The sequence below is a fragment of the Manacus candei genome, unplaced genomic scaffold (assembly GCF_025592945.1).
Source record: "Manacus candei isolate 608988 ecotype Guabito, Panama unplaced genomic scaffold, ASM2559294v1 h1tg000119l, whole genome shotgun sequence".
NCBI lineage: Eukaryota > Metazoa > Chordata > Aves > Passeriformes > Pipridae > Manacus > Manacus candei.
This window is the reverse complement of record NW_026138167.1, coordinates 1,366,786-1,381,793: the sequence shown is the minus strand read 5'-3', so window position 1 is coordinate 1,381,793 and position 15,008 is coordinate 1,366,786. Positions and strand designations below refer to the sequence as shown.

General features: G+C 41.2%; 1 protein-coding gene across 7 annotated transcripts in view; it reads left to right on the top strand.

Moving 5' to 3' along the window:
- Nucleotides 1-15,008, top strand: part of OTUD7A (OTU deubiquitinase 7A) — a 121,772-nt gene that overhangs the window by 65,207 nt on the left and 41,557 nt on the right. For all 7 annotated transcript variants that reach the window (XM_051770486.1, XM_051770492.1, XM_051770490.1 and 4 more), the window contains 2 exons: nucleotides 6,430-6,586; nucleotides 7,804-7,958. In XM_051770486.1, coding sequence (XP_051626446.1) covers nucleotides 7,874-7,958 — 85 coding nt within the window. In that variant the 5' untranslated portion in view covers nucleotides 6,430-6,586; nucleotides 7,804-7,873. The remainder of the gene's footprint in view (nucleotides 1-6,429; nucleotides 6,587-7,803; nucleotides 7,959-15,008) is intronic.

Genomic DNA, 15,008 nt, shown 5'->3' with positions numbered 1-15,008 from the left:
ATTCCCTGTGAATATGAGGGAAAAAGTACATTTCAGACCAGTGAGCAAATTTTACAGTTAGCAAAAAAATACCCCATCTCCACTTTCTTAAATGACCATGCTATGGACTGTCAGCACAACACTTCTACCCTCAGCTTCTACCACCTCCCTTAAAGCTGATATTCTCCTCCTAGGCCAATCTTCCCTACTGGACTTGCTTGTTTATTGCTTTTCACTTAATAGTTTTTATCAAATATATGAACATTTGGCAAAGTGTTACCTGGCTCGTCTCAACATCGACATTGCTGCTCTCAGTGGAGTTCGCCTTCACAAGGAAGGCAGCCTCAGGGAACATGGTGCTGGTTACACACTCTTTTGGTCAGGGAAGCCCAGAACCAAAAAACATCTCTCAGGAGTTGGCTTCATGATCAAAAACTCCATTGTTCCTAAACTCGAAAATCTGCCGACAGGTCACTCTGACCGCATTATCTCCCTACGCCTTCCACTACACAACAACTGACACATCGTCCTCTTTAGTGTATGTGCCCCAACTCTCCAAGCTGACCCTGCCAAAAAAGATAAATTTTACACTGACCTGCACCACCTTACCCAAAAGGTTCCTGCAGAGGATAAGATCATTATCCTTGGTGATTTCAACGCCAGAGCAGGTAAGAATTTTGAAGCCTGGAAAGGAATATTAGGCAAGCATGGTGTTGGAAACTGCAACGATAATGGTCGACTCCTGCTAGAATTCTGTGCAGAGCAACAGCTCACCATCACTAATACTATCTTTCAGTAGAAAGGTAGTCTGAAGACAACCTGGATGCACCCCAGATCTAAGCATTGGTACCTCATCGATTATGTCTTGGTGCGACAGAGAGATGTCTGCAATGTCCACCATACCCATGTGATGCCCTGCACAGAATGCCAAACAGACCATCAGCTTGTGCACTGTAAACTCAACTTCAATCTCAAATTCAAACCTAAAAGGGGCAGTATCCCAAGGAGGAGACTCCAAGTTAACAATCTCCAATCAGCCACAGTAAGAGACAGATTCCAGGCAAACCTTCAAACTAGGCTCGAAAACCATTCCACAGATTCTGCAGATTCCTCTCCTGCAGCAATTTGACACCATATTAAAAACAGCATCCTGCAATCCTCCGAAGAATCCTTAGGGTTCTCCTTGAAGAAGAACAAGGACTGTTTTGATGAAAACAATCAAGAGATCCAGGAATTGCTGAGGAAGAAGAGAACCGCCCACCAAGCACACCTTGCACTGCCATCCTGTCACACAAGAAAAACAACCTTTTGTCTCGCATGCAGCAAGCTCCAACAGAAACTCCGTGACATCCAGAACAAGTGGTGGATCGATCTTGCTGAAAAAACTCAATTATGTGCAGACATGGGTGATCACAAAGGATTCTATGAGGCCCTGAAAACAGCATATGGGCCTACATACCAGGTCCAAAGCCCTCTACTCAGCACTGATGGTCAAACGCTTCTAACAGATAAAACCTCCATTCTGAATCGATGGTCTGAACACTTTCAGACTCTTTTCAGTACCAACCATGTAGTCAAAGACTCAGCTATTCAGTCCATCACACAACATCCAGTAAAGTATGAATTGGATACTGCCCCCACTTTAGGAGAGACCCTTAAGGCCATACAGCAGGTGAAAATCGGCAAGGCAGCTGGGGTTGATGGAATTCCACCTGAAGTCTGGAAACATGGGGGCCCTGCACTCCATGCTAAATTCCACGAGTTTGTGGTGCGCTGTTGGGAACCAGGTGAACTACCATCAGACCTTCGTGATGCAGTCATCATCACTTTGTATAAGAAAAAAGGTATTAAATCAGACTGTTCAAATTACTGTGATATTACTCTGCTCTCCATTGCTGGCAAAATCCTGGCAAGAATACTCTTGAACAGACTAAAACCCGCTATAGCAGAAGGAATTCTACCTGAAAGCCAGTGTGGTTTCAGAGCCAACAGGAGCACCACAGACATGGGATTTGTTCTCAGACAACTGCAAGAGAAGTGTAGGGAACAGAACAAAGGTCTCTATGTAACCTTTGTTGGCCTCACCAAGGCTTTTGATACTGTGAGCAGAAAAGGTCTGTGGCAGATTTTGGAATGTTTAGGTTGTCCCCCCAAGTTCCTTAAAATGATCATCTCACTCCACGAGGATCAGCACGGCCAAGTCAGATATGGCAATGCACTTTCTGAACCCTTTCTGATAACTAATGGTGTGAAACAAGGCTGCGTTCTCGCTCCTACCCTATTCACAGTCTTTTCCAGCAGGATGCTCCAAAGGGCCACGGCAGACCTCGATGATCAGGACGGGATCTACATTCGATACCGTACTGATGGAAGCCTATTCAATCTAAGGTGACTGAAGGCCCACACCAAGACCTTAAACCATCTTGTCCAGGAGCTGCTTTATGCTGATGACGCCGCCCTTGTTGCCCACACAGAAGCAGCTCTGCAGCATTTAACATCCTGCTTTGCTGAGGCTGCTGAGCTCTTTGGGCTGGAAGTCTGAAGTTCTCTATCAACCTGCACCTCAGGAAGTCTTCCATCATCCCCACATCACCATTGGCCAATCAGAGCTCAAATCAGTCCAGCAGTTTAATTACCTTGGCAGCCTCATCTCCTCGGATGGTAAGATTGATGGAGAGATGGACAACAGGTTAGCAAAGGCATAGAGAGCTTTCAGAAAGCTTCATAAAAGAGTTTGGTGAAATAAACACCTGAAGAAAAGTACAAAGATCAGTGTTTACAGAGCCATTGTGCTGTCTGCTCTCTTATATGGATCTGAATCTTGGGTCATCTACCACCACCACCTGCATCTCCTGGAACGCTTCCATCAACGCTGCCTCCGTACAATCCTAAACATCCACTGGTCAGATGATGTGACCAATCCATCTGTTCTAGAACAAGCAGCAGTCACAAGCATTGAGGCCATGTTGCTGAGAACACAGCTGTGCTGGGCAGGGCACGGCTCCAGGATGAAGGACCAACCACCCCCTCCCTAAGATCTTGCTTTACGGTGAACTTGCCACTGGCTGCTGCAAGAGAGGAGCCCCGAAGAGGAGATACAAGGACTGCCTGAAACAACATCTCAGCCTGGGCCATATTGATCACCATAACTGGTCTACTCTGGCCTCCAGTCGGGAGGTCTGGAGACACACCATCTACAACGCTGCTGTTTCCTTTGAGAACGCAGCAGGATCACTCTTGAGGGGAAAAGACAACGCAGAAAGAATCGTGCCCTGCAGAATTTACCACCTAAGGAGTCTTTCTGCTGTGCCTTTTGCAACCGGACATGCCTGTCTCATATTGGCCTTTTTAACCACCAGTGTGCTTGCAACAGACGTGGGTAGAGCCCTCCCCAAATCTTCATTCGCAAAGCCTGGCCATGAAACCTAATAAAGGGTGGAGCAGAGGAATGTAATAACCAAATAAAAACTCTTTGGCTTACTAAAGAATGTGTCTGTGGGACTGTAGGTAAATACCTTTTTGCCTGCAGAAAAGAATGAGAAATTCCACAGCCTGAACTCTAAACATTTAAACGTTTCCCTAAGAAGAAATGGTCTTACTTAATGCATTGGTTCAATTTCATAATATTGTCCAGGTTGTAGAATTATGGCATTGCCCATCAAATGTGGCCTGTCAGACAGAATTACTCCAAAAGTCTGGAACTGTGCACAAATGGGGCCTTTCTACCTTCCCAGCCAAAAGCTCAAGCTGCTGAACATCCCCCCCAGGAGCGCCTTTGTCTGTGGCCAGGGCAACTGAGACATCAGGGCTGTCAGTGGGCACTGGCCTGGTCACAGGGCAGGGACATGAGAACAAACTGGAGGAACTGGTTTAACGCAGTCCATGGGTGTCTCTCCATCAGCTTCCTCAAGCACCGAGAGTGGGCATCTCCCTGATGGTGCTTATTTCATCCTTCCCTTGAAAACTATGGAAGATCTCGGATGCAGTTTAGTCATTCTGTCTTCCTGAGGATCTGTGCACTGTTCATGTGCTGTTTTCTTTCTGTTCCTCACTTGGGTTTTATCAGCTGCTTGTATTCTGGATGCACAGGGTGGGATTTGTTTCAACATCCTTGCTTTTGCTTCTTTGATTATGAGTTACTAGTTATAGATACCCTGTACATCTCTGTGCTTCTTTAGAGAAAAAATATCTTCATATTGTTTAACTGGGTGAAGCTATTTGATTTTGAAGAAGTCAAATTTAGATTCAGGTGAAGACTGTTTGCTTCCAAGCATGGCTCAGTTTTGAGAGAGGTGCTTAAAGGAGAAGAAAAGATCAAATATAAGCGAGATTCTATTAAATTGATTTCAAGGCCTGTTAACCCATCTTAACATTTCAAAGTAATCAGTAGCTCCTCTTTAAATACTTTCAAAAGGTTTTTTTTTAATAATATGCAACAAATTATCCCCTTTCACTGCCTCTTGTATTTGCACTGTATAAATAAGAAATTATTTAGGGAAGAAATTTGGCTAGAAAAGAAAGTGAAAACCAAGGTCTTCGTGTGTTGTGACATTCAAGATGTTTCAGTTTCCACTCAGCTTGAATTGACATGTGTGTGTCACGTGTGACACATGTGCAGTGAGAGCTGCAGGGATCTGTGTGTGCACAGTGTGACCCACAGGAGTGATGCTTGTTGAGGGGGGTATAAGGGAGGGATCAAACACAACCATCCACAAGTGTGGGTATGGAAAGTGTGAGTTGTGTTAATGCTCTGACAAGCCATGGAGAGCAAAGGTGGTGCTGGTGGTTCTTTAGGTGAGGAGAGACTGTTCATCTGGGGAGAACAGTGAGTCTGAGAACCATCTGCCTCCTGACTCACTGCCTCCTTTACAGTTTATTTTCTCTTTTTGCTTAGTAGTTTTTACTATTCTATCTGAGTGGGGTTTCACAGCTAATGGGAGTTTTCTGGCAAAGATAATATTTTTTAAAGACTTTTATTGCTGGGTTGTGTTCTTGGTGGTTTGGGGGGTGTTTTGTTTTGTTTTGTTTTTTTTAAATCTAAATTCTAGAGAGCTGAGCAAACAACTTCCTTAGGGGAAAAGAACAGTGTTAGTTCACATGCATACAGGGAAGATCCTACCAACTCTGCTCCTTCCTTCCAGAGTGTAGGTTCTATGAGGTAATTCTGAGGTAATGGTGATGTCATAAATGCAGAGATTGGTCTTGTCTTCTGCTCTTAAAAGGATGTCTTTTTCTTACTGTTGAAAATACTGAAGTAATGCTGATACTGAGACAACTCATGAATTGGCTCCTTCAGGCTGATATTCACCTCAGCTTTCCAAACTCATGAGCAGTTTACCCCCACACACAGTGACTGTACTTGGGTGCCCAGCTGGTGCATTTTAAATTAGCAGTCATTATACTGCTGAGTCACTTCTGATTGTGATCTCAAATCCACCAGTGCTTTGTATCATCTGGGGAAGGTTCCTTTAGCATGTTCCTTATGTTTCTGTCCTGCTGGCTAAGATTCACTTCATTCTTTCTCCTAGTCACTAATTAGTTGTATTCAGTTTCTCGTCATCTGTTTAGTACAGTGCATATATGTATGAGTATTTCTTAAAAATAAAAGTAGCATTTTTGCCCTGCATTTGTGTTGGAACAGATTCAGTTGCTACAAAGCTTAGATGCTGAGTTTGGCCATAATCCCTTAAAGTTGTTCTCTTCCCAGAGTGTCTGCAATTCTTTTTAACTAGTCCCCTCAATATTTCCAGCTTTCCTTCTGTTACTACATCTTGATTATGTTACAGTTCAGGAGTGTTTCCCTTGTGCCCTGGTGATCCAGTGCAGTTTGTGACCCTTCGCTGAACTCACTCCAGTATGTCCATGTCTTTCTTTTGAGGGTCCACAAATGGACATAATACTTCAGATGAGTCTCACCAGGGCTGAATAGAGAGGAAAAGATCACCTCCCCTGCTATCCTAATGTGGCCCAAACATAATGATACAGTTGTGTAAATAGTATAAAAGCATAAATGTTTCACCACCCTGGAGGTGAGAACTTCAGGAAACGACTGGACATGGCAGTGCTGTGGTGTAGGTGACAAGGTGGTGGTTAGTCAAAGGTTGGACTCGATCTCAGAGGTCTTTTCCAACCTAATTGATTCTGTGATCTTAAAGGTCCCTTCCAACATTAACAATTCTGTGATTTTATAGCCCACAAACTTTTAGTTAGTTGGAGTAAGCTGGGTTTAGCAGCCAGTCCTCGTGGATGAGGCTGAGAAGGGCCTCATCCTCCCGGGGCAGAAGGTTTGCATTCTAGCAGGGATAAGTACTTGCAGAAAAAGGCAATTTCTAAGAAAGCAAAGGTGTTCCATTTTTAAGGTTAATATAACCAGGTAATTGCATATGAAGGAAAGGACTGTGATTCATTTGGGGGACAGGGAAATCAACTGGTTTCCAATTTCTTTCACAGTGTATTTCTCTGTAGCTGTGGTGCAATCAAGAGCCAACCAACATCATCTGCTGCCAGTAGGAAATCTCCATGTCAGTCCTTACCCTTGGCACAGGATAAAGTTGCAACTGAACCTATGAGGAGGAATTAACAGGAAAAATCCAATTCATGTTCAAAGGTAAACTTTGACCAATGATGAATAACAAATATGAAAGTAAAACCTGCACTTTTTCTTATGTTGTGTATTGTTTAACTTCATCCTGTTTGCTTTGCACTGTTTCTGCAGTGGTGTAGGCAGGGTAGAAATATAGAAATACCTTTAGGATAACTGTGTTTTAAATTCCAGCAGTCTTAATAGGTTGACTGGCATCAACTACTCTTGTAATGCCTGCTTTAATTTTTATTTGATATTTGTAGAGAACACTGCCTAGAGGTAAGGGTTTCCTGTTTTCAGGAATAAAAAAGTAGGTACAAAGTGCAGTAGAGCAGATGTATTTTTGTTATGAATGGATTTGGCAAGAAAAATTCCCATGCCAGACATTGTGTCATATTCACATGATCTGCTTCCTAACAGGTCCCTGGGTGATGGTGCCCCCAGGAGAGTTCCCTGGTAAGGGTGTCCCCCCCCAGACTGCTCATAAACACAGTCACAACTGCTCAGCAGCTACAGCACTGAAAGAGAATAAAATAATAAAACAAATAAGCCCTGTAAATTAGTGTAGTATCAGCTGTGTCCCCTCCCAGCCTCTTGCCCACCCCCAGCCCAGCCACTGTAGGGGCAGAGCAGGACACTGCCAAGGGCTGTGGCTGTGTGAGCACTGCCCCAGAGATACAATATTGATGTGTTTGTTATCAGTGCTGCTGCAGCCACAACTCCAGAGAAGGAACGAAGAAAATTAACTCCATCCCAGCCAGACCCAGGACAGTGGAGAATATATAAAGGACAGAAGTATTGACAAGGCAAATAAAAGCACAAATCCTAAACTCTGTTGTGTCTGTGTTAGTATTAGGAAGGCAGAAGGGCTCTAGGCTAGCCAGGCATTTAAATACTTGCTAAACCTCAGTTTATGAGGAGTGACAATGATGTGGTGATTGTGCCTTTAATGAACAGAACCTGTGGTTGGCTGAACTGGAGTCTTCAAGTTGCAGGATTATTTACAAGCTGCACATAAGAAAAATCAATAAAAATATGAAATGTTAAGATAGAGAAAACCTTTCAGTATGAGTGATGGACAGCTTCTGGGCTAAGGCAGAGAGGGATGATAAATGCTGTTTATTTTAATATGCTGTAACATGAATGTTTTAGCATTTTTAATAGTCTTGTTTGGGGAAGAGAGGAACAACGTGGGTTACATCACGTTGGAGTACATTCTAACCCCTGTCTCTCCTTGGCAGATGGATTCCTTGTAGCCCACCAGCGAGTCCTGCTGCTGCTGCATGTCTGGCAGCACCTCTGGATGAGCACATGACTCTTGATATGGATGCAGTCCTGTCAGACTTTGTTCGGTCCACAGGGGCAGAACCAGGTCTGGCAAGAGACTTACTGGAAGGTAAGGTTTTGGGACACAGCCCTTTCCTATGTTCACTGCTTAAGGCAAGAACCAGTCATAAAAAGAGAACTCTGGTCCATGGAAACAGGTATTTCTTAGTATTCTTGCTAAGTCAACTCTCATGATAAGCTAACCATAGATTATACTAAGGCAGGGGTTTCCAACAAAAGCCTTAAAAACTTGTTAGATTGCTGTGTTTTAAGAGTCATTCCCTAAATGTTTATGTGCAAGGGAGGGAAGGGAGGTCAATTCTGTCATATTCAGCTGCCTGAAAGTAGTTGTAAGAGTTTCTTAGCTCAATGTGCAAAGCAGGAAAGTTTAGTCTGAAGGAACTTATTGTAAAGTGATAGAGACACCAGAGATATTTTTGGGGCCCAGTGATTATCTGCCTATGTGAACTTCACACTATGGGAGTCAAATGACTATGTTGAAAAATATCTCAGAAGCCATATCAGAAAAATAACTCTGTCTATTTATTTATTTATTTATTTATTTATTTATTTATTTATTTGTAGATGGTTTAGGTTTATAGGCTTAAAAGTGGAAAGACATCATTGATATTTGAAGGTATTTTGTACTAGTTGGCTTTGTTCATGTCTCAGTAACAAGGTGTGGTACATTATTAACACAGAGGCACACACAGTGCTGCAGAATTTCCCAGTCACCTGTTATATGTACTAAAACCTTGGAACACCTTGCTAGGAATATCAGCATAGGCTTGCTATATTTAGGAGCCCTCTGTTTTGTCTGACTGATTCGATCAGCCTCTCATTCTAGCCCAGAGTCTGTCTGGGTCTGACGGTCTTCTTGAAAAAGAATATGAGAAGGTTTTCTTGGCAGTGTCAGGACAGATTGTCACTTATTGTGCTGACAGAGCATTGCTAAAATTGGAAAAAGAGTTCCTACATATGAGAGGTGGTTCAGAAGAGTTACTTATTTTCCTTATTATAAAGGGTAATGCTTCCAAATAAATACAGAATTTTTCTATGTTGAACTTCTCATTTCTGTAGATTTATAAATTCATATCATACTTACAAAGAGATAAGCAATAAGCAATTTATTATTCTGACAGGCTAATAGACATATGCATCTAGCCCAAATGATTTCCTCCTACACAGGAATTTCTCAAAGTAATCTTGAGAAGAGCAACCCCCCACCCCGTGGTGCACAAGGCTGCAGGGAATGTTTGTACCTGGGCTTGCAATGATGAGGCCTGTAGTTTCAATCAAAGTTGGAAAACAGGTGTGCACAAATATTTTTCAGAACTTTAGAGGTTTGGTTGTTTGTAGCCCCAAAAGTGACTGTCATAGTGAAAGCTGAGCCAAAAAAACCCTGCTAGTGTAGACCCTCATTTCCATGTAATCACAGGTTTTGAGCAGTTCTCCTGTGGTGCCACAGCACTTCACTCTTTCTGACCTGCTCACAATTTCTGTTTTTGTAACTTGCTCAAACTGAATGTTCACATCATGCTTCTGTGGAGTGATATCTCTCTTTCAGAGCCATTGCTAATACTGTTTCTTTTATTCCTCTTTTTGGGGAAATTTCTTCAATTTCACAATCCTGTAGCTAATCAAGGATACCAGTTTCTGCTTCCTTATCCAATTATCTTAACATACTAATCATTTTGCTTTGTGCTGTGGATGTAGCAGGACATTATTGTGCACAATATATGTGTTCTTCATCCTGGAACAAATGGGTGAATTAAATACACACTGTTGTAGAAATAGCTGAAAAATCTATACATTGCATACAGATTTTCTGCATTGCCAGGAGCTGTCCTGAATGTGGGCTCAGCTGATGTTTCTATACTCTGCCTATCCTGCTGGTAAAATCCCTGCAGTTTTCTTCCACTGAGCTTTTTATTGAGCACAGCTTCTTGTCTCACTGTCTCACTAAGACAATTCTCTGGTTTGCTTGACACATATCTTTCAGTAAGTGTCCATTCCAGATTTGAAATGGAGAAACAAGGAGATTTAAGAAAATACGTATATACACACACGTGTTGATTCTAATTTATTTGTGTCTGATTATTTTTGCCAGCTATTAGTATCTTAAAATAAGTAATAATATGAATCAATTGCTTTTGTATCTAATTTTGATAAACTGAACATGTTGAGCTGCAAGTCTCACTTTCAGTCTCTATATTTTCTCTGTCATTCAAAGCAATGTATACAGAATGTATAAAGAATGTATGTATGTGTTAGCTATTTTGGTTTTTTTTTTCAGTACATATGCCATCACATTGCATATGTTGTTGTTTATATTTTTGGCCAAGTTTGCTTTAGTACTGCACAGGGAGCTTGTAGTTAAGTCTATGCTTGGTTTGACATTTCAAAGTTATTAATTTTAGAATTCTCTACAATTGTTTAACTCTTATGGAACTCAGATTTCACAGACCTAAAATCTGAAAGGCATTTATTCAATGATATGAGAACTTTTATCATGCACTTCTGTAAATGGATGTGAATGCAGACTTTTGAAGCTGCACCAAAATTAAAAATTAATTTGTTTTTCATAGTTCTGCCTGAGAAATTAATTTTATTTTCATGAAATTGCTATGTCTGTGTTCAGGAAAGCCTTGTATCTGTCTAATCAGCAATTCATTGGTGGATAAAATTGCATTAGAAATGGCTTAGTTTGTATTTGTCCAATGCACAAATTGTGTTTCATTCCTACTTTTCAAATACTACTCATTGAGATTTAAAGGCCATTTGTAGTTAGTTCCTATTTGCTGTGTGAGACACAGATGTGGGAATGACATATACAGGCTTGGACAAAGTAGAAAGCTCTGTGGAGGCAGCACGGGCTTAGCATTTAACAATACATAGACCTACACTTTAGTAAGTCATCTCTCTTAATTTTGGGGTTTTCTTGACTTTTCTTGAGTATTGCAAAGAACCTTCCTTCTGGTTTATTTTGATAATTTGGTAGATTTATAAACAGCCCATTTCTGCTGTTAAACAAAACAGTTGAAAGTTGAGATTACAATATGAGAAATCATAGAACTATGTGATATGATTGATTCAGTGATTTTTATTATTAAATGGTATCTAAATATTTCAAAACTTAAACCTTTCCGTAACTATAACAGTGGTGATGTTTATGACCGAATGACAAATACATATGTGCTAAATAATAATATAGGCATAACAAAGAATGTTAATTTATAGTCATGTAGAGTTCTGTAAGTGGCATCTTGTAAAGGACAGGTGATGTTTGCAAGCAGAGGTTTTGATAGCACAAAGTCCTTTACCTGGTTACTCATATGCATCTGTTAAAGATATAAACCCATAGGAGTTTATGGATGCTCAGTAACTCAGCGTAATGAGAGCTTAGGTTTTAAACCTTTATAGGTTTAAAGGTGAAGACTCTTCTCTCCCCTTTCTCCCCTTGCTTGTTTTTGAGCATCCCAGTCAGTGCATGGCCATGTGTAGGGTGGGGACCCAAGGCAACTGAGACTGTGAGAGGAGTCCCCTCCTGGGGGACCATGTCCAGCTCACTCAAACAGAAGATCTCCCTGCTCAGGAGGCTCCCATGTGCCCCTGCCTGTCCCAGTGGGAATCTGTGTGTGCCCACAGTGTGCCTGAGCCAGAGCTGAGCCAGCTGTGTCTGGGCTGAGTCCTTCAGATGATCAGTCTGCACATCCCCATCTGCCCTCCAGCAGGAGCTGCAGTACTCGGCCTGCTCTGTTAGTTAATGCCAGTGGCTCGTGCATAGGATGCTTCAGGCTTGGTTTTGGTTGCTTGTTCCTCTTGGTACCTCTGTTTGCATTTTGTACTGAAGGACTTTTTCTTCCTCTGCTCAGCACTCCTTGCTTTCTTCATCTGGATGATGTCCTGGACCACCCTGACTATTTCCATCCTTCTCTTCAGTTGAAAGAACAGCTTTCTTACCAGCCTGCCACAATTTTTAGCTACTATTACAGCTGAATTATTAAAATGGGAAGGACAATTCTTTCGGCTTGGTTATGATTGGAAGACTTTGCAAAGCTCATCCTTCTTGTTTAGGACTCCAGGGAGGGCATTTGGTCAAGAGCTATTTACATCTTTATCTCTCATCCTGTAGAGACTTTAGACACCCAGCAGGAATTACCTTTTGAGAGCCTGCACATTAACAGATGAGTGTCATCAAATTCATGGCATTTCCAAGATATCATAAATCCTGATGTTTTTATCTCAATAATTACAAATCAAACAAAGAAGGATGAGTATGTCCCTGTGCAAATAAAAGGACACCAAAAACTTTTTGCTGACTGTACCAGATAATAAAATCATGGGTTGGGGAGAATATATGAGCACCACATATGTCAGCAAATCAGAGTGGAGAGTGACTGGGACAGTGGCTTTGGCTCTCAGCAGCATTTGGCTCGTTGGGAAGCTGGATGTGACATTACACAGTGTGATGGTTCAGGAATCAGGTGTGCTTAAAGCAGATCACTTTGTACCAAAAGCATCTGCTACAGACCTGCAGACCTGAGATCCTGTCTCTGTGCACTCTTATTTAGGAGGAAAGAAGACTAGAAGTTTGTCTCTCTTCCAAAAAAACCCACCACTGATTTATTCAATCAACTTGAAAACAAGAGCGTTCCCATCACTGTAAATCTTACTCTAACAGCCTTTCATATAATTCCTTGAGAAAAAGGCTTCATTTTGAACTTGATCTTGTGCTCCAAGAGCATGGTGTGAACCTCTGTATCTTTTCCTAAGTTTAAAAACGCTTTTAAAAATTGCATTTAAATCTCACATTGAATCTTATGCACCAGGACAAGATTATTACCAATCCTTTCTCCCTATGTATTCTTCAAAACTATATAACCTCCTGTTTTTAAAACTTAATGATTGTTGGTATTATTATCCTGTCTTTATAAGGAACTTACTAACTATAGGAAACTAGATGGTTGAAAGTCAGTCAGATAATTTTTAGAAAGGACATAGTTTGGGGCATAGAAGGACACATTCTGTATTATTATAGAAGAGTCTTTCCATTAAATGCAGAAGCATTTTGTGTTTTCATTAGATTAACCTCACTCTTGAAAGTAGGAACTCCAGAGAAGCAAAAAAAATTGGAGTTCACTTGAATATTTAAGGTTGTGCCAAAACTCCCCATCAGGATGGGGTTGTCTGTTCTCCTCACTCACCTGGGAGATCCTCTTTTGATGCTGTTTGGTTGCTCAGGTCACCAGTGCCACTGCTTCAGGCCTCTCTGCTTTGGGGATTCATTTCCTTTTTCCTCCATTTTATTTTTTCAGTGATTAATAGTTTAGCTCTTGACTGCTGACAATACATATTCAGCCTTTAATCGTAGATACATTCTTCATACACGGATATATATCATTAAAAATAATTCTGCTCACGTGGTAATAGTTGCAGTCTTAGAAACTAACTGTGTTTAGTACTGATTTTAATGGCCAGCATTTTTGCTTGATATGTTTAGTGCAGCACAGGAATAATTTATGGGGTAATTTAATGTGGATGTATGAATGAACCAAAAGTAAGAATAAAAACTAAATGAAAAATTTTATCAACTTTGTTTCCCCCCTGATTCCAGTTAAAAAGATAAAAACTAGTGATCTGAAATCTTTTTACTTCCAATAAAGGCCAAGAACATGCTCCTGCCTTGTGCTGTTACATTTGGAGAAAAAGAGGCAACTTTTAAAACACTTTCATGGCTATGTGATAAAAAAGTCTAATATTGGACTTCTATATTTATTAAGATGCTTAGAGCTATTCTCTAATTAATTGTAAATTAATATTCATAAATTTCAACTATGTATCATTAGCTGTGCCAATTCTGTGTTAGTGGATTCTGTGCATGTGCTAAACCATTTATTTCTTAGAAATGTTATTTTCCAGTTTTGCTGTCATTTTTGGATAGGTGCTTCCAAGTCTTTCATCTGATTCATTTTCTACCTCTTTGAGACAGTGTTCACTACTTCCTGCTCTGGGTGCTCCTGAGAACTGGAAGCATCCTCGTGTATGTGAGGGGGTGGAGAGAGGACAGTGCATTTCGTGAAACCTCCCTGGGTCTCCCTTCTCAACCTTTCACTCTCGGCCTCTGCTGGTTTATATAAAATCAGGCTCAAATAAAAGCCCTCCCTCGAGGGGTTAATGCTGACAGAACAGTTTGACAATAAGTGTGACCCAGGGGAAAGAAACAAAAATCCCAGCAAAATAGTTTGAAAAGCTGGCAGGCTCTGAATGCTGCTCTGGCCAGGAGTGAGTTCAGACCTGTCCCAGCTCAGCACCACAGCAAGGCAGGAAATCAGCTGCAGGACTGTCCAGGTGCCACCTCTGTGTGGGCAGGTTTGTTGTGGCAGCCAGACCCAGGGCACCCTCAAGGCAGTGGGAAAACTTCTTTCCCTCACTAAGCTTTGGGAAAATCCTTAAGCCAAACCTGCCAGCTCTGCATGGTAGAGAGTGGGTTTCTCTCCAGCTGTGTTTGACCTCCAACTTCCCCAATATCCAGGAATGAGGAGGGCATGTCCCTTTCCCTTCTGGATAGTCTGGACTGGCACCTTGATTCTCTCATGCATGGACAGCAATAATGCTGCAGTTTTTAAGTATAACCTACTTAAAATGTGGCCCAAGGCAGAGAGAAAATCATTAAAGAAAATAGTTCAATCTTTAAAACCAGTTGTGCTGTATTTGGTTTACAGTGCCAGGGTTGTAGGTGTGGATGAACTTGGAGATTACTGATAAATCACTTAAAAAACAGTTTTCAGGAAGGAGCAGATGTGCAGGCAGTACAGGGGGAAGGCATAGGATGAAATACTTTAAAATGCTAACAGTGTAGGCAACCATCAGGTACTGGAGGATTTGTGAAATTCACTGGCAATAATAATAAAATAATAAAAGAAGAAAAATAATACAAAATGCATAAAAAAATAATATATTTAACTGAAAAGTTGCCCTTTGACTTGTATAAATGGTTTCATTTATTCATATAAATGATGTAGTATTTCACCATTATATGAAAATAATTGCTGTCTTTTTCCAGCTTCAGGCAGCACTTAATTGAGGTGTACATAGCTGAACATAAATTCAGAAATGG